This window comes from Ylistrum balloti, unplaced genomic scaffold, assembly GCF_031769215.1.
Source record: "Ylistrum balloti isolate Yb309-2 unplaced genomic scaffold, AGI_CSIRO_Ybal_v1 Utg369886, whole genome shotgun sequence".
In the NCBI taxonomy this organism is placed as follows: domain Eukaryota; kingdom Metazoa; phylum Mollusca; class Bivalvia; order Pectinida; family Pectinidae; genus Ylistrum; species Ylistrum balloti.
Window position 1 is genome coordinate 347,886 of NW_026782021.1, and position 18,577 is coordinate 366,462.

The following is an 18,577-nucleotide window of genomic DNA, read 5'->3' on the forward strand; positions in this document are numbered from 1 at the left end:
GTAAACTGGCCCATTAAATCTCTAGTTTAGGTTATGTGGGAAGAACACCAACACCAAAAATGTTTTATCTGAAACTCAAGTGAATTCTAAAAAAAACTAGTATAATAAATTATTGATGCTGTCTACTGAATTGCTTTCTTCCAGGTACCACCTATGTTTAAAATATCAGTGACAAGCCTTTCCTTGATTAAGATTTGTTACTGATACAAGGGTAATGTATTTACAGTATAATGTTATTTATTATTGTTTCATATTTCACATTTATGTAAGATACATACCACTGATGCCAACACACCTGAATTCATCAGGTCAACCTTATATTGACTGTATCATGACCTGCTCAAATTCCTAAAAATACTAGAATCAGTGGTATTTCTTTTCTAGTATACTTAAAATAACATTCAAACATAACACAGAACATAATCTCAGTGACAACAGATATGATAACTACACAATAGAATTGGTTATAAGGTATTTTTAAACCCAATAATTCCTTGAAAATCATTGCACCCTTGACTTTGACGGCCATGACCAGATATTATTTGACAAGAGGTTGGTGACACTGACATAAGTATACATAACATACATGTATAACATCCAGCACTTGTGTATTAATTGTATGTCCTCTCCAATAGAAAATTTCTGATATTAATGTTTAATATGATAATATTATGTATATGTTAATACTATAATAGAATTTTTTTTATAAAATCTCCCTCTAGGCTAGCTACCTAAATGTTAAATTGTATATTGGTGAAAAGAATGCATATATGACTGACTCTAATTACCATTTAAAACTAGATTTACATCTAGATATATACTTGTCTTTTTGCCAGTATGACTGACCTTACAATTTTATTCACATAACCTTAAAGGTTTTGGAAATTGAAAGTTAATCCTTCCTCTTTACACAATTTCTAAGTAGAAAAAAAGGGATATATATGAATTCATATTGTTGAAAACTGTTCTGGGACAGCCATTTCTGATCAGTTCACTTCATACAGTGTGAATTAGTTGGGAATTCATTTTGACAGAGACTACACTCGTGCACAATACTGCTCCATTTCCTAGGTAATAACAAAAACATGTCAGTAGGACTATTAAATTACTATAGAAGTAACAACAGATAAATACATTACCTGGAGAAATCCTTTCATTCATTGACTGTACTGGAATGAATGTAACATACAGCCACTATAAGGTGATTCAATATTGAAATGAATTGTCATAATTAAACCTTAATCTTCTCCTTTATTTCCTTTTACAGACATTCACAGCATGGTGCAATTCCCATCTAAGGAAGGCAGGAACACAAATAGAAAGCATAGAAGAAGATTTTCGAAATGGATTAAAATTGATGTTATTATTAGAAGTTATATCTGGGGAGCAGTTACCTAAGCCTGACCGTGGAAAGATGAGGTTTCACAAAATTGCAAATGTCAACAAAGCCCTTGATTATATTGCAAGCAAGGGTGTTCGACTTGTCAGCATTGGTGCTGAAGGTAGGATTTTGTCTGTGAGATGGACAATATGTCTAATACAATTACACTGAACTTGGAAGTCAAGCGGTTAAATGTTCTCACACTAATAACTCATTCTTGTTTGCAAAATCCAGATAGTGGTTGGACTTTATAATTGTACTGTCAAGAGCCACACATTTCATCCAGTTATTTGCCAGATGAAGACTGTTAGTGGTGGAGTTTGCTTGATGGCCAAATCTTTTGGTGTGGTCCAGTTTGATGGACAAAACATTTAGTGTGGTCCAGTTTGATGGTCAACACATTTAGTGTGGTCCAGTTTGATGAACAAAACTGGTGGTTTAGTTTTTGTCACCATCCATAAAAGACAAGTTGTACATATCTGTATGTAGGTTGTTATTTGTGATTAGATGGAATATTTAGCCTCCAAAAAGAAATTTTGTTACTGAAATTTATCAAAGGCACTAGTCACACTTCATATCTAAACTATACACCTAAATATTACACATGTAAGTGGTATAGTGTAACAAAAGAAACATTCAGGGAAAAAAACCTTGTAATTGTGTCTTTCTTACAAATTGAACAAGGTACAAGATGTGACATATACCAAGCATCAAGTATAGCTGTCTTCCTAACACAGATAAGTAGCAGTGTGAGGTTAATATCCGCAGGGACATTGTCAAGACTGATCTAACCTCAATTGTGATACACCAATAAGTAGTCCAAACATGTATGTCAAGTATCTCTAATGACCAAATGATGTCCAGCGCCCCATACACTTGTAGTGTTAAGATAATACTGTTATACAGTATATTAGTGGTACACAAAGTGTATAGAGGGTACTGGTATACTCAGTGTGTAAATAGGTTTGGTATACACAGTGAGTAAATAGGTTTGGTATATACAGTGTGTAAATACGTTTGGTATACACAGTGTGTAAATAGGTTTGGTATACAGTGTGTAACTAGGTTTGGTATACACAGTGTGTAAATAGGTTTGGTATACACAGTGTGTAAATAGGTTTGGTATACACAGTGTGTAAATAGGTTTGGTATACACAGTGTGTAAATAGGTTTGGTATACACTGTGTGTAAATAGGTTTGGTATACACAGTGTGTAAATAGGTTTGGTATACACAGTGAGTAAATAGGTTTGGTATACACTGTGTGTAAATAGTACTGGTATATTACAGTGTGTAAATAGGTTTGGTATACACAGTGTGTAACTAGGTTTGGTATACACAGTGTGTAAATAGGTTTGGTATACACAGTGTGTAAATAGTACTGGTATATTACAGTGTGTAAATAGTACTGGTATATTACAGTGTGTAAATAGGTTTGGTATACACAGTGTGTAAATAGGTTTGGTATACACAGTGTGTAAATAGGTTTGGTATACACAGTGTGTAAATAGGTTTGGTATACACAGTGAGTAAATAGGTTTGGTATACACAGTGTGTAAATAGGTTTGGTATACACAGTGAGTAAATAGGTTTGGTATACACAGTGAGTAAATAGGTTTGGTATACACAGTGTGTAAATAGGTTTGGTATACACTGTGTGTAAATAGGTTTGGTATACACAGTGTGTAAATAGGTTTGGTATACACAGTGTGTAAATAGGTTTGGTATATTACAGTGTGTAAATAGTACTGGTATATTACAGTGTGTAAATAGTACTGATATATTACAGTGTGTAAATAGTACTGGTATATTACAGTGTGTAAATAGTACAAGTATACCCATTTTGTAAATGTAGGGACAGATGGGTTACTCAAAGATTTTTTTTATTGCATTAAGATTGCACATTATAGTGTGTCTACTGCTTTAATGCTAATAATGGAAAAAAATGCTGCTGTGTTAGTAATACCAACACATCATTAAGATTGTTTAGCTGTTTTGTGTTTACACACTTAGAAGTTTTTTTTACTTGTGTTGTTGAGATGAGGGCCTTGTGTGCTTAGTATGTTCATAAAACACGACCAATGAGAGACAAAATCATAGCATGTGAAACACAATCAATAAGAGAAGTAGTCTTAGCAAAGTCAATGATTTTTGGGACTCCGATATTTTGAGTCCTGGACTTTTTATTTTTCCTTTGGGACTCGCTTAACTTTTGAGAACCTACTTTAATTTTGAAATGGTCCTCTGGGATCATCTGGAAAAATCCTACAAAAAATACTGGTCAGTCAGTCATGTTTTAATTATTGTTCAGTTAATAAGATTCCTATACAGCGTTAAAACTATGAATAGGTGTGATATTTATATCTAAGCAAATTACACCAACACGTTACCAAGACAGTATGAAATAGTTCAGTGGATGTTATTCTCAAAGTTCTTGTCACATGGTATTGACACACAGACAAGTCACCTTTCTGTAGCTGTTAGACTGATGATAAGGATTAAAACTTATCTAACTCTCAGCTTTTTGTTTTCCAGAAATTGTTGATGGCAATGTTAAGATGACACTGGGTATGATTTGGACCATTATTTTGAGGTTTGCCATCCAGGATATTACAGTGGAAGGTAAAGTTTTCAGATGAAATAAACTGGTGGAAAACAGAATAATGATTGTAGTGTAAACATACAACCACTAACCGATAAAAAATTGTTTAAGTTAACAAACATTTAACCAGAACCATTTATTATGGTGTCAAGAGCTATAATTGAATTGCATCAAAATGAAATGTCAAAAAGTTGTGGTGTTTTCAACGTTTTGTTGGAATGTCAAGCATGTTTCTGAGTATCTCTAATGTTACATAGTTTGGTTATCAAACTAAAGCAAAAGGACTTGTTGCTACCACATCTACATGAACAAGAGCAAATATGAACATGTTAGACATACTGGTATAGTGTGGAAAATTAATCTTTTCTGTTTGTAGTATTTATAGTTGATGAAAGAATACACAGATACCTCAACAGATAAATATAGAATACTTGCTTGTTTCAAGACTCATTGTTTGTAACCATGGAAACTTTGTTATTTTGTAGAGCTGACAGCAAAGGAAGGCCTGTTGCTGTGGTGTCAGAGGAAGACTGCTCCCTACAAGAATACCAACGTCCAGAACTTCCATCTCAGGTAGCCTATCTCCTCGTGGAGGGTGGCAATGCCTTAATACTGGCTTGTCTTGTATCATATTGTTACATTACATTATGAAAACAATATTGTTAAATTGTTGAAGTTTATAATTTGTTGATGTGAAAAGTTTTGTAAAGAGAAGTTTTTTTTATTGTTTGTGAAAAAATGGCAAAAATATAGCAAGAGGAAAAAGTTTTCACTATACTTCAAAGAGTTGAATCTATATCATAACCCATCCTTGTGATTGTTTGGATTTTGTATCAGTGTTATATATGAATTTAATCAATTAGACTCCTACAATATTCACTTAATAATTAGGCTGTGGATGGTGCTTTGGAATTTTGATGTTGATTTCTGAGAGTTGAGAAAACTGTTTTTCCACTGTATGACATACATGTTTATATATGATGTTTTCCATTTTTGCCTCACACCTCACACACTTTATGTATATGTGACCTTGAAACACTGATGCACTGGCCATCTCACAGTGACACTACATAGTCTGCCCACATATACCACCAAGGTCTTGTTATCGTCTTATCAAATTATTGCACGATACATATCTACAGTAAAATGGATGATGCTTATTTTTTCCCAAAGAGACAGTATTCCATTATCCAGAAAACATTCAACATGGCCAAAGGTCTCTTAATGTCAATATAGTAGCTCTTCAGTAATAAAAACAAGGAATGACAAACCTGACACATTTCTTTATGAAATACCAGATAAGAATTATTGAGTCCATAATGAGACTGTTTTCACTGGCAAGTTTGTATAGGCAGACTGTAAGGCCACTCCTATTATGATGTATATGATCTGAAAGCAGATGTTGGATGAAAGAATCAGGATCAAGTGTGATGGTTGTGTATCCATCTATATATATTTAGTAGTCATCACCAAGTTTATTTAATTATAATTGCTATCAGGAAGGAGCTACTCTTGATAATTGAAATGAATGAAGTCAACAATAACATAACTTTTCTTGTCGTACTCTCTGACTATTGTCACGACATGTTCTGTGATAAGACAAGTCATTCTTTACAGAAGATGCTTGTGATATATTGCATATTTACTAGAAACAAACATCTTGTTTTTTTAGTCAGGTCATGCTATATTTCATTGGACTAAAACGATATATACAAAAGTATCTGCAAGTTCTTCTTCCTTGCTCTAGGAAAACAAGATTAGAAAAAAATAGTTATCTCCCCTTCCAGTTATAGATTTTCATATATCACACCAAGAGAGAATGTGTATGTCATGATAATATCGTAGTCATGGAAACCTCACACACAATTTTTCTAACTTGTTGTGATATACAAAAATATATTTACATATATACGTAACCAACCTGATTGAATATTTCATAATACCTTACTATTTACCTATAAATACTCATCTAATTTGATTATCTAGGTAAGAAACATCCGTGTAAACTTTGTCTCCAAATCATTGTTATGTTACCCCGACAACAGAGGCAATGTGTGGTCTGTATTTTTACTGACATGTGAGCGGATATGTAGCTTGCTGTTAACTATTTCAGTTGGAAGGACGGCTTGGCCTTCTGTGCCTTGATCCACAGGCATCGACCAGAACTTTTAGATTATTACAAGCTGACCAGGGTAACTTTATCAACCTTTCAGCATCTGCCTGGAATGTCCCTATTATCATTTTATATTATACTTTTTGTGCAGATTTACTCCTTTGATAGTGCCTTATAACATTATTTTTTTACCCTAATATGTCTTATTATTATTTAGTATCCTGAATGCAGATGTGTGTAGTCACAACTGGTTTGAAAAGTGAGAATTAGAGCTGTCAGTTTTTCACTATGGTTATTTTCATAGATTAACGACCTGACACAAAACCTCTTGATTTTTATGCTGACTTTATGATTTGTTTTGTTAACAACATTATTATTTTTTCCAAAAATTTCAACCAGGTGTGACATGCTTGATATTTGTCCCATTTGTATACCGCTTCCCTTCCTTCACTACTTCACTCTCCCTTGAGCATTGCTTTTTACCCCTCATTATGTCTCCTTTAAACTAATGACCACTTAACTCTTTCTGTTTTGATGGGTTTTTGGTGTGAGTATTCCCTGGGGGAAAACCCTTAATCATAATACCCATATAAAGATTTTTTCCCATGTAAATATATGAATTTTGAAATATAAACACCAAAACAGAAAAAATCCATCCATTCATTCAACTACGAGACGTTCATATGTGTGATGTCATTCATATTTTGTGCAATTTGTTGCATGGCTTGTATTTTCCAGCTGGTTTGATAGCACACAGTGTGAGCTTGTTCTACACTTGGTTTTATATACTACAGAATGGATACCTTTAGTATGTTCACTGTTCAAGAAAACCACACAAAGAAAAAGATTTTACTGTTATCAGTTGAATGTACTGTTATGAGTTATAAGGAGGTTGTACACAGATGAGGGTTATAGTGAGGTTAAGCTGATTTCTGTTTTATGCTTTATTTAGTTATTTATATAATGCAGAGATAAAAGAAAAATCTTAAAAGCTACCATCATATCTGCTGAGTGACTCACACTTTATACCATATTACACAGATAGGTGTGCAGATTTTGCAGACACTTGCACATTCCTGGTTGTGATGGTGTTTACATTGTCTGTCAATTTCATTTTAATTATAAACCTCTTAGGCACTATTAAAACATTAACATTTATTTTATCATTAGATAACATTACTAGAGTAGTATAGACTACTTTTGACTTTATTGGACTTCTAACACTTTACAAAACACTATTGGACTTCTAACACTTTACAAAACACTATTGGACTTCTAACACTTTACAAAACACTATTGGACTTCTAACACTTTACAAAACACTGTTGGACTTCTAACACTTTACAAAACACTATTGGACTTCTAACACTTTACAAAACACTATTGGACTTCTAACACTTTACAAAACACTATTGGACTTCTAACACTTTACAAAACACTATTGGACTTCTAACACTTTACAAAACACCAAGAGCTCTGTACATCTGGTCAGAAAAATTAGGGGGGAAATTTAGCACTTGTAACTATAATAGTTACAAACCATCAGTTATGATTTCAATAAATAGATTAATGACAGAATTTATTATCCATTCTGTAACTAATGCATATTGTATTGAGAAACAAAACCACTGGTGTGCATGTTGGAGTGGAGAGTGAAGTGTGAAGGATCTTTGCCCCCATCAGAACATAGGTGTAATTTTCCTCCTACTGGTCACATCAAACACCTATCGGCAGTGTGTTAAAATCTCTGCCTGTTTCTGCATGTAACCATCTCAATCCTTATTTTCTTCAGCTTTAAAGATGGTTTGGCGTTCTGTGCATTGATACATAGACATCGCCCTGACTTATTAGATTACCACAAACTTTCCAAGGTGAGTCTAGCCAAGGGCTAGCACTGGGTGAAAATCACCCACCTTCACTGTATGTTGTCGACACTAATATCACGTCACTTCCAGTACCTTTAGCAGTTGTAGGAAAGAGTTCTGAAGGTAAAGTATAGGCATAATGAAAGTAAATCTGTATGTTAGGGGATTCATACTATAAGCTTTGTTTGATTCTGATGTTTGTCCTTATTATGACATGTACAATATATTAAAGGAAAAATTGATAGATTTGAATAATAAAAATCCCTTAGAAGGCGAAAATGTTTTTAAAATTGTTGAGCAGGTTTTTTTTATAAATTACATTCTTGAAAGTTTTTGCAACAACGGCAAACCAGCCTTTTTGTTCACTATTTATAATCACATAACTCATTTCTGCTATTACTAATACAGTACAAATGGTATTTATATATATAATAAAAGCTGTAGGTCCCATTGTAGATATGTAGACTATCCCACTATTATCATAGTGTAATACACACCGTTGAAATACTCGCCTACATTAGATAGTTCCCACCTCATCCCTTTGCATGTTGTAATGATTTTGTTGAGCAGTTCAATACATGTTAAATGAATATTCATTTTGTTGTCTTATATTATTTGTTTTTGCATGATTTGATATTGTTTTTTTAGCCTTGAATATTTTTCATTTCTGTTATGTGTTATATATATGGTTGAACAATTGATGTTGTCATCACGGTTTTATAACCTTTCAGTAGAATTATATACAAACATACCTTTGTACGTTAATGTAAACTTTCAATATAAATCCGTTGTACAGTTTTGGAGTTTTTTCAGTAAAGTTTTTTTTTAATTGATGGTATTGATATATTGTTTAACTGTACTGGTTTGTTGTTAAGCAGAAGGAAAACTCTTTACAAGAACTAAATCAATAAAAATACCCAGTTTACATTTTAAGTACTTGACAATTTAGGACAGACCAATGGAAAACTTGAACCTGGCTTTCGATGTTGCTGAACAACACTTGGACATCCCGAGGATGTTGGATGCAGAAGGTACGTTTTTGTATGAAATCTCATATTTCTGTTCTTCAGTTATTGTTAATCTGTCTGGACATCTGTTATTGTAAATCTGTCTTGACTTCTGTCATTGTTAATTTTTCTGGACATCTGTCATTGTCATTCTGTCTGGACTTCTGTTATTGTTATTCTGTCTGGACTTCTGTCATTGTTAATCTGTCTGGACATCTGTTTTGTAAATCTGTCTGGACTTCTGTCATTGTTAATCTGTCTGGACATCTGTTATTGTAAATATGTCTGGACTTCTGTCATTGTTAATCTGCCTGGACATCTGTCATTTTTAATCTGTCTGGACATCTGTTATTGTAAATCTGTCTTGACTTAATCTGTTGTGACATAGTTATGTGTAAGAATCAGTTCCCTGTTTCTATATACTGATACTTGTCGACATCCAATATATTAATGTAGGTATTGTGTAAGGCTTAGGTTCATTTGCAGCTTAAGAACTGGCTATAAGATGTATGTAGGCGTTAACTTGGTCAAGTGTAACTTGTTTGGAGTGCTGACTGTTCTGCAAACTCAGTAATGTACACAGAATTACACTTAATATTACAGACAATTTGACAACAAGGTAAATTTTATGAAAAGTGGAAGATCAATGTTGATATGATAAATATGTGTGGTACTTTGATGAGTTGTAATCATATTGCTAGCATTTGTGGCTGCTTCACTGTGTTTATTCAAAGCGCTTGTATGTGTGACAATTTGAAAGATGAAATTCAAATTTCATAACTTTCTAAGACTAAGTTTAAACAAAGTTTTACAAGGATTTTAAATTCAAAATAAAAACTATGAACTAGGGTGAGAATCTAGTACAAAATGGCATTCTCTAATATGAATGTTTCTGTCCACAGATATGGTTAACTCCGCCAAGCCTGATGAGAGGTCCGTCATGGCATATGTATCGTCCTACTATCACGCCTTCTCAGGAGCTCAGCAGGTCAGTACTCCAGGCCACTCTTACTTTTAAAATAGAAGTTTTGTGAGGTGTTACTACATGGCTTCCATGATACAGATTATTATGAATTATAAAAGTTTGTGGTAAAGATTATCAAGGAGAAATAGAACGATGTGTTAAATAGAACGATGTGTTAAATAGAAAGATGTGTTAAATAGAACGATGTGTAATTGGTAATGACTTGTTGTAAAACTCTGATCACCAACAAAGAAGTGCTTTTTATTTACTAATATTTTCGATTTTTTTCCCAGGCTGAGACTGCAGCAAACAGAATCTGTAAAGTATTGAAAGTCAACCAGGAAAATGAACGTTTAATGGAAGAATACGAAAGATTAGCAAGTGAAGTAAGTATACAGTTATAAGTCTGGTTCTGATGTCAATTGAATTTCACTAATTAGCCCACCATCTAATAGATGGTGGGTTATTAAAAGAGGTTTAGGATTTCATTTCTGTACAGCATTCAGGATCATATTACAACTGAACAGGGTGAACCGATGTGAAATTTGAGAAGTTCGGTCAATTTAAAAGCAGGTTGTAATTTTGTTGATGAAATTTGAAGAAAAAAATGAAAGAAACTATATAATACACAATGTATATGAAAGATAACGCAAAATGCACTAATCATCAAAATCATTTCTGTAGTTTCTGGAGATAAATGTACTAGGATAAAAAAATTTCTGTAATAGATACCCAAAGTGTATGTTCAAAGCATATGATTCCAAAATTTATCTTGTAAACATTTCATCTTTATTTCAGCTTTTGGAATGGATTGCTAGAACAACTCCCTGGCTGGAAAACCGAACAACTGATAACACGTTACCTGGAACTCAGAGAAAGTTAGAGGAATTCCGTGACTACAGAAGAAAACACAAACCACCAAAGCTGCAGGACAAAGCTCGTCTAGAAAACAGTTTCAACACATTACAGACTAGACTTAGGCTGAGCAACAGGCCCGCTTACATGCCAACAAATGGAAAGCTTGTTTCAGTAAGTAGTTGATAACATAAATAGATTTTGAGTTACTGTTGGGGTACTAGACATGTCTTATACACAGATCTAGAGTTACTGTTGGGCTACTATACATGTCTGGCACACAGATATAGAGTTACTGTTTGGGTACTAAACATGTCTTATACACAGATATAGACCTAGAGTTACTGTTGGGGTACTAGACATGTCTGGTACACTGTATTAGAGTTACTGTTGGGATACTCTACATGTCTGGTACACAGATCTAGAGTTACTGTTGGAGAACTAGTCATATCTGGTACACTGTATTAGAGTTACTGTTGGGATACTATACATGCCTGGTACACAGATCTAGAGTTACTGTTGGGGTACTAAACATGTCTGGTACACAATTCTAGACCTAGAGTTACTGTTGGGATAATAAACATGTCTGGTACACAATTCTAGAGTTACTGTTTGGATACTAGACATGTCTGGTACACAGACCTAGAGTTACTGTTGGGGTACTAGTCATGTCTGGTACACAGACCTAGAGTTACTGTTGGGGTACTAGTCATGTCTGGTACACAGACCTAGAGTTACTGTTGGGGTACTAGACATGCCTGGTACACAGACCTAGAGTTACTGTTGGAATACTAGACATGCCTGGTACACAGATATAGAGGTACTTTTGGAATACTGGACTTGCATTTATGTTTACGTGAAACTTTTTCAGGATATTGCTAATGCATGGAAAGGTTTGGAACGAGCAGAAAAAGGGTTTGAAGAATGGCTCCTCTCTGAATTGCAAAGGTAAGATCCTGGTGAATTATACATATGTTGACATCAAATGATATGAAATTCAGAGCAACAATTGAAAAGTTCAAAGATTGGATTGCAACCTACAACCCACTTTCATTTGTTATTTATGATGAAATTGCTAACTGTATGATTTGCAAAAAATTTGTAAATTATTTTATTAAAGTTGTTGTGTCAGTGATCAGCTGATCTAATGGTGGCAGACAGATATCAGCTGAGAGATACTGTGAAACTAAGTGAAATGCTGACCTTTTTGTGTTTACTGATGAATCTCATTATAATCACAGGCTAGAAAGGTTAGACCACCTTGCCCAGAAGTTCCGCCACAGATGTGAGATTCATGAGGAATGGGCAGTGGGCAAGGAAGATATGCTGCAGAGTCAGGATTATCTTAGATCAAGTCTTAATGAACTGAAGGTACGGTCTGATCTCCAGTAAAGGTCTGATCTCCAGTAAAGGTCAAATTACCTGGAATTCTTAAGAGTCCTAAGTCCTGGTATGCTCAAGTAATGATTCAAGGTCAAATCACAATTAGCTCAAAGTAAGGTAAAATCTTCATCAGGTCAAGTTTCAAGTACATATCAAGTTTGATTAAACTAAAGTCAAGTTTAAGTCTGTAAAGTTGTGGTGAATTCAAGTCTCATTGAATGCATAAGGAGGTAAGTTTTGATGAAATTAATTTAGGATAAAGACTGTGAATTCACCAAGGAATATTGTGTGGTTTTCAATGAGGATCATATTGAAATCTGTTTGTGTTTATGCTCATGAACAGTTTAATTGCAATAAAATTCCTTTGATGGTAATATTTATGTACAATAGAAATATGATTTTCTAACAGACATTGTTTTAGAGGGATTGTCTAGTAAGTACCAGGTTACCTTGGTTAATCCTAAACAGCTGAATGTTTGAACCTGATATTCTGTGGTCTACAGGCAATGAAGAAGAAACATGAAGCCTTTGAGAGTGACTTGGCTGCTCATCAAGACCGAGTAGAGCAAATCGCAGCAATCGCCCAAGAACTCAAGTGAGTACTAGGAATACATTTGTGATTCTGAGACTTTATTACAAACAATTAATGATAAACTGTTTCCCAAGTGGAATTTATAGTTAATGATGTTTAAAGTAATCGCTTATTTTGAAGAATCAGACTGCTGCACAGACTCTAAATATCTATTTAAAATGCACTCAATTCAAAGAACAGGAGTGAACAGCAAGTATTGTATTGATTGATTGGAAGAGGACAGATATATAAAAATTTGTTTCTGTCCACTAATGTGGGTCCTGTAGACTGTAATAATCTACCAGCCTTCAAAAATAGTCTTCAAACTGAAGAATAATACCAAAATTTATGATTATTTTAGATTGACCACATTCTCAACATATATTGAAAGGATTTTACTGTAAACTAAGGTTAAACAAAACCTAAGTTTTTATCTTAAATTGAAAGGAAACAAAAATTACAATGTCCCTGAAAATCTGTCAGATTCTGGTTCAAACATTAAAATGCACCTTATTAAGAATGGCAGAGTCTGGTTTTATTGCCAACTGTTGGAATGATCATTAGTTCTTACTGCAAAAAAATTGTCAACCAAAATAAATTGGTTTGGGAACAAAGACTATTCATTTGATTGTTAGTTTTTACTTTTTACCAGTTGCCCTATGAACACTACATTTGTAGGTAGTGATAACTTAATGTCTGTCATCAACAATATGGTACAGATTATTGATTTTCTAATGAAAATATTTGTTAAACATGTAACTTTTTACAGGAACAAACAGTATATTTTGTAGTTCCTGAATTGTTAGGTTGATGTGACGATGTCACTTGTCATTTTTCGGAGGATACTTAATGGATTGTGTTTGTGTTGCAGTGCCTTAGGTTATCATGACTGTGCCACTGTAAATTCAAGGTGTCAGGTAAGTGGGGTTTTTTTTTTTCAAATTAAATATAAAACAGATATAATTTTAGCTTTCCAGTATATGTTTGTAAAGACTCTTTCATTTTGTCATTACTCTGTTTTTGAATGGATTATAAAGAAACCTGTAATGGAAACGTATCAGAATATTGGGGAAAGTTTCTTTTCTGTTGGTGCCAAGGTCTAAATTAAGTTTTTAAGATTAACACAATTTGGCATTGAAGTATGATAGTTCATGGCCAATGTTATAAAGTGTGAAAATGTCTTTGAAACATGAATGGAAACTTACCTCCTACAGCTGTCAGGTATCTCAGATTAGCCAGCAATACAGGATGTATTCTAGCTTAAGGATGTTCACTTGCTATTATAGAGGTGCTAGAGTCAAGGTCAAGGGCGCAAAATAGTTATGTGAAAAAGGTCATGAGGGACAGATTTTTTTTAATGTCTTACATTATTTCTTTATATTGGAGGTATAAATGTGAAGCTGAACTAGATAAACTTTCTCTTTTGGTGGCTGGTTTCATAATTACCTGATTGCAGTTTTAAGTTGTTTTGTGCATGTGTCAATGTGTATTACTCTTGGCTTTACAGACAATCTGTGACCAGTGGGACCGACTAGGAACTTTGACGCAACAGAGGAGGCAGGGATTAGATGTAAGTCTTTAGGAACCCTCACTCATATCAAACCTAGGGACCCTTGCTTATCCTGTATATAGGGACCTTCAATCATACTGTATATAGGAACCCTCACTCATATCAAACCTAGGGACCCTTGCTTATCCTGTATATAGGGACCTTCAATCATACTGTATATAGGAATCTCACTCATATCAAACCTAGGGACCCTTGCTTATCCTGTATATAGGGACCTTCAATCATACTGTATATAGGAATCTCACTCATATCAAACCTAGGGACCCTTGCTTATCCTGTATATAGGGACCTTCAATCATACTGTATATAGGAATCTCACTCATATCAAACCTAGGGACCCTTGCTTATCCTGTATATAGGGACCTTCAATCATACTGTATATAGGAATCTCACTCGTGTTTTTTATCAGGACTCTCATTCATACTATGATGTAGGGATCCTCACTCATACTGTATTGTGAAGCTGTCATTTATAGAATATCTAAATGTATTGATGTCCATTGATTTCCAAAGGGCCACTTGTACTTACTGAAATTGATGGAACGGAATGTATCAATATATCTACCAGCAAAGTGTCTTATTTACTAATGCACATCAATTTCCAGAAATTTATTATCAAGGTATATTAAAATATTCATATTTATAAAATGTATCAAACTGCCTTAGCATTGCAATATCGGTTCTATCAATGACAGCCTGCAGTTATATAGGCTTCAGTTGATCATATTGCTGAACAGGTTTTAAGTTTTGGTGTTCTGAAGACAAATAACTCACTTAGAAGAATTTGTTGTAAGCACAGGAGAACTAAATGTTAATTGAGAGAAATTGTCTTGTTATATTGGTCACAAGAATTTCAAATAAATCTGTTAATCTTCAGTTTCTATAATAATACCATAGTAATTGATATAATATATTATTAATAACCGATTAATTTCTACCTTTAGTAATTAATCAATACTTTGTAATTGTTGTCGTTATTAATTATACCAAAAGTAATAAGTAAGTTGATAAGCTGTTCATTGATAATGTGATGTGATCAAAGAAATAGTTTAATGTGTGAATATGTTACCAATGATTTTACAACATTACCAAACACATTGATAAGTCTAAATAAAGGAGTGTTTGTCCTTAATGTGTATGTATTCAGTATAAACCATTAAAGAAGGATTATGGATTCTATTTTTCAGGAAGCCGAAAGAATTCTTGAGATGATTGATAGATATCATCTAGATTTTGCCAAGAGGGCTGCGGTAAGTTAAGCTGACAGAGAATTTACCTGTAACTGGCCTCAGTAAGTTAAGCTGACAGAGAATTTAACTGTAACTGGCCTCAGTAAGATAACCTGACAGAATTTACCTGTAACTGTCTGTGATAAGTTAAGCTGACAGAATTTACCTTTACCTGGCCTCAGTAAGTTAAGCTGACAGAGAATTTACCTGTAACTGGCTTCAGTAAGATAACCTGACAGAGAATTTACCTGTAACTGGCCTCAGTAAGTTAAGCTGACAGAGAATTTACCTGTAACTGGCCTCAGTAAGATAACCTGACAGAATTTACCTGTAACTGTCTGTGATAAGTTAAGCTGACAGAATTTACCTGTAACTGGCCTCAGTAAGTTAAGCTGACAGAGAATTTACCTGTAACTGGCCTCAGTAAGTTAACCTGACAGAGAATTTACCTGTAACTGGCTTCAGTAAGATAACCTGATAGAGAATTTACCTGTAACTGGCCTCAGTAAGTTAACCTGATAGAGAAATTACCTGTAACTGGCTGCGGTAAGATAACCTGATGGAGAATTAACCTGTAATCTGACTCAGTAAGTTAACCTGACAGAGAATTTTCCTGTAACTGGTCTCAGTAAGTTAAGCTGACAGAGAATTTACCTGTAACTGGCTGCGATAAGTTAAGCTGACAGAATTTACCTGTCACGGATGTAAGTGATGATTGATTGGTTCACTTGAATACTGGACATGTCATCTCAGAGTCTTTTTTTAATTTTATTTAATGCATGTTTTCATGCATTTGTAGGCTTTACGGGAGAACAAATGTAGGATTCCTTTAATTAAATAAGAGAATATGTTTACTGTACTTAATCACATCATTCTTACATATATAATAACAATGCAGATATTTGATATTATACATTTGTGTTTGCAGCCTTTCAACAACTGGTTGGATGGTGCTAAGGAGGACCTTCTGGATATGTTTATTGTGCACACCACGGAGGAAATCCAGGTATCTGTGTAAAGAATTACTCCAGATAGCTGTCGGTAACACTCTGTAGCAAGTTGTTAGATACTTTTAAACCATATATTTTCATTGGGCTCAATATTCAGGGTTGTTAAAAAACGATACTTTTTCATGGACACTTGATTTCGTGGATAAATATACTTATACTTAATTCAAGTGTTTGTGCATTAAGTACCGATGAACTCAAAATAAACTCTAATGACCATTATACATAAATACAATATTGCATGTTTTCTTATGATAGCTTCTTATATTTACTCCAATACAAAAGTTCATTCAAGAATTCTGAAGTTTTGAATGTACTATTTCTAATTTATAAAAACATAAGATTGATTTTCAGTTTTCATTACTGAACATATTTGACCTTTTCAGGAATTAATGGGAGCCCATGAACAGTTTAAGCAGACACTTGGTGAAGCTGATAAGGAATTCAATGCTATCATGTCCCTTGCCACAGAGGTTCACAAGCTTGCTCGTGATCATGGCATTCAGCTCGGAGAAAACCCTTACACTACTGTTGCTGCCCAGGTAAGATTTGCCCTGGACCCTTAGAATGGCTAGGTGTGGTTTTATAGAGTTTACATGCCTGACCATGTTAGTTGATTCCTTCCATCTTTTGAAGTAACCCTAAAAATACTGTATCTATTTGATTTCATTAAAAAACACTGTCATACTATTGCTAAAAATATGAAGAGATATAGTATTGGCATGTCGTGCTCCCCATTAGCACCTGAACTGCTGCATGCTGTACGGGGTTAGGTCTTTTGCTTGGTGGAAGTTTTCTGCCACACAACTACACACTCAATTTGTAAAAAAGCATCTCTGATATTCTAAAGCTTTCTTATGAACAATAATGGTTTACCAATATTTCTTGTGTATATTTTGTTTTTACAGAGGGTATAGATAATTGGGAGCCAAAGTTAGAGCTTATTCGACTATATACTTATATTTATCTTTCGCTAAGTTTACATGCTTAATCATTACATGACCAATAATAGCATGATATCACATGCCCTGTTCCCTGTTCTGGGGACAGAAGCAGGAAAATCTACAGAAAATGAAGTAAAAAAGAATGTGCGTAATGTAAATGGTTTTTTTGGTTTTTTGGGGTTTTTTTTTGTAATAGAAAATTGAAACAAATTTCTGTTTGGAGAGAGAAGAGTTTCTCTTCTGTCAGAGATTAGTAATATCAGTATTTAAGTAAAACTTTGATGAGTTTTGTATCCTGCTTCTGACCCTTTTGTTATATGTTGAACACAATAACTATTAACCGATGGACACAATGCACAGCTAGCTTGTGTTTGGGACCAATGTTTAAAGTTTGTGCTCTGTTATTTTATGACATGCTCTTTGCTGCGGGGCTGGACTTTATAGGAGGTTAGTACACTGTAACAATGTTCCCTGTGTTGTGGTGATGGCATGTATAGCAACATATATATACTCCCACATTTACATATACTCAGAAACTAACTATTTATCTGCTATAACTTACAGTGTGCAAAACAAGTTTTCATTGGTAAATTTTGAAATCATTTCTTCAATCCTTGTTTCTAATGAAAGTTTTTATATACAGATATTACAAAATTAATCAATGATTTATTTAAAAGTAAATTCATTTATTGAATTTCTTACCCAGTTATATTAATGAAACCATTTTAATGAAAGGGTATCATGTAATTATCTCCCCTTGTTACTAATGATTGCTTGTTGAGAAAGCCATTGTAAATATTCAGAGGAAATGTAAGAGGATTTTATTTGTATGAATTCACGTATTTTCTTTTGTCATTTAATTTTTATCCTGTAAATGGATTTATATATGGTACACATGACATTCAAAATACTTCTATTTATTGGTTCGCTCTCTCGCCAGTGAGTCCTGGAAGCGAGTTTATTGGTTTATTGTCTTGCCTATGATAAAGGTTTAAACCAAAACTTGGTACATGGATAAATCTCATAGTGGACACTATTTTACTATCTAGCTATTTGAAATTTGGGAATGCTGAAATGCTGTAAATGTT

General features: G+C 33.9%; 1 protein-coding gene across 1 annotated transcript in view; it reads left to right on the top strand.

The window, feature by feature from the left end:
* Positions 1 to 18,577, top strand: part of LOC132546365 (alpha-actinin-like) — a 32,703-nt gene that overhangs the window by 5,245 nt on the left and 8,881 nt on the right. Inside the window, exons 2-17 of the mRNA XM_060210079.1 lie at positions 1,268 to 1,502; positions 3,916 to 4,002; positions 4,468 to 4,555; positions 6,096 to 6,174; positions 8,910 to 8,991; positions 9,870 to 9,955; positions 10,225 to 10,317; positions 10,730 to 10,960; positions 11,658 to 11,734; positions 12,028 to 12,157; positions 12,673 to 12,764; positions 13,612 to 13,657; positions 14,248 to 14,310; positions 15,497 to 15,559; positions 16,467 to 16,544; positions 16,932 to 17,087. Of these exons, the coding sequence (XP_060066062.1) occupies positions 1,268 to 1,502; positions 3,916 to 4,002; positions 4,468 to 4,555; positions 6,096 to 6,174; positions 8,910 to 8,991; positions 9,870 to 9,955; positions 10,225 to 10,317; positions 10,730 to 10,960; positions 11,658 to 11,734; positions 12,028 to 12,157; positions 12,673 to 12,764; positions 13,612 to 13,657; positions 14,248 to 14,310; positions 15,497 to 15,559; positions 16,467 to 16,544; positions 16,932 to 17,087 (1,686 nt within the window). The remainder of the gene's footprint in view (positions 1 to 1,267; positions 1,503 to 3,915; positions 4,003 to 4,467; positions 4,556 to 6,095; positions 6,175 to 8,909; positions 8,992 to 9,869; positions 9,956 to 10,224; positions 10,318 to 10,729; positions 10,961 to 11,657; positions 11,735 to 12,027; positions 12,158 to 12,672; positions 12,765 to 13,611; positions 13,658 to 14,247; positions 14,311 to 15,496; positions 15,560 to 16,466; positions 16,545 to 16,931; positions 17,088 to 18,577) is intronic.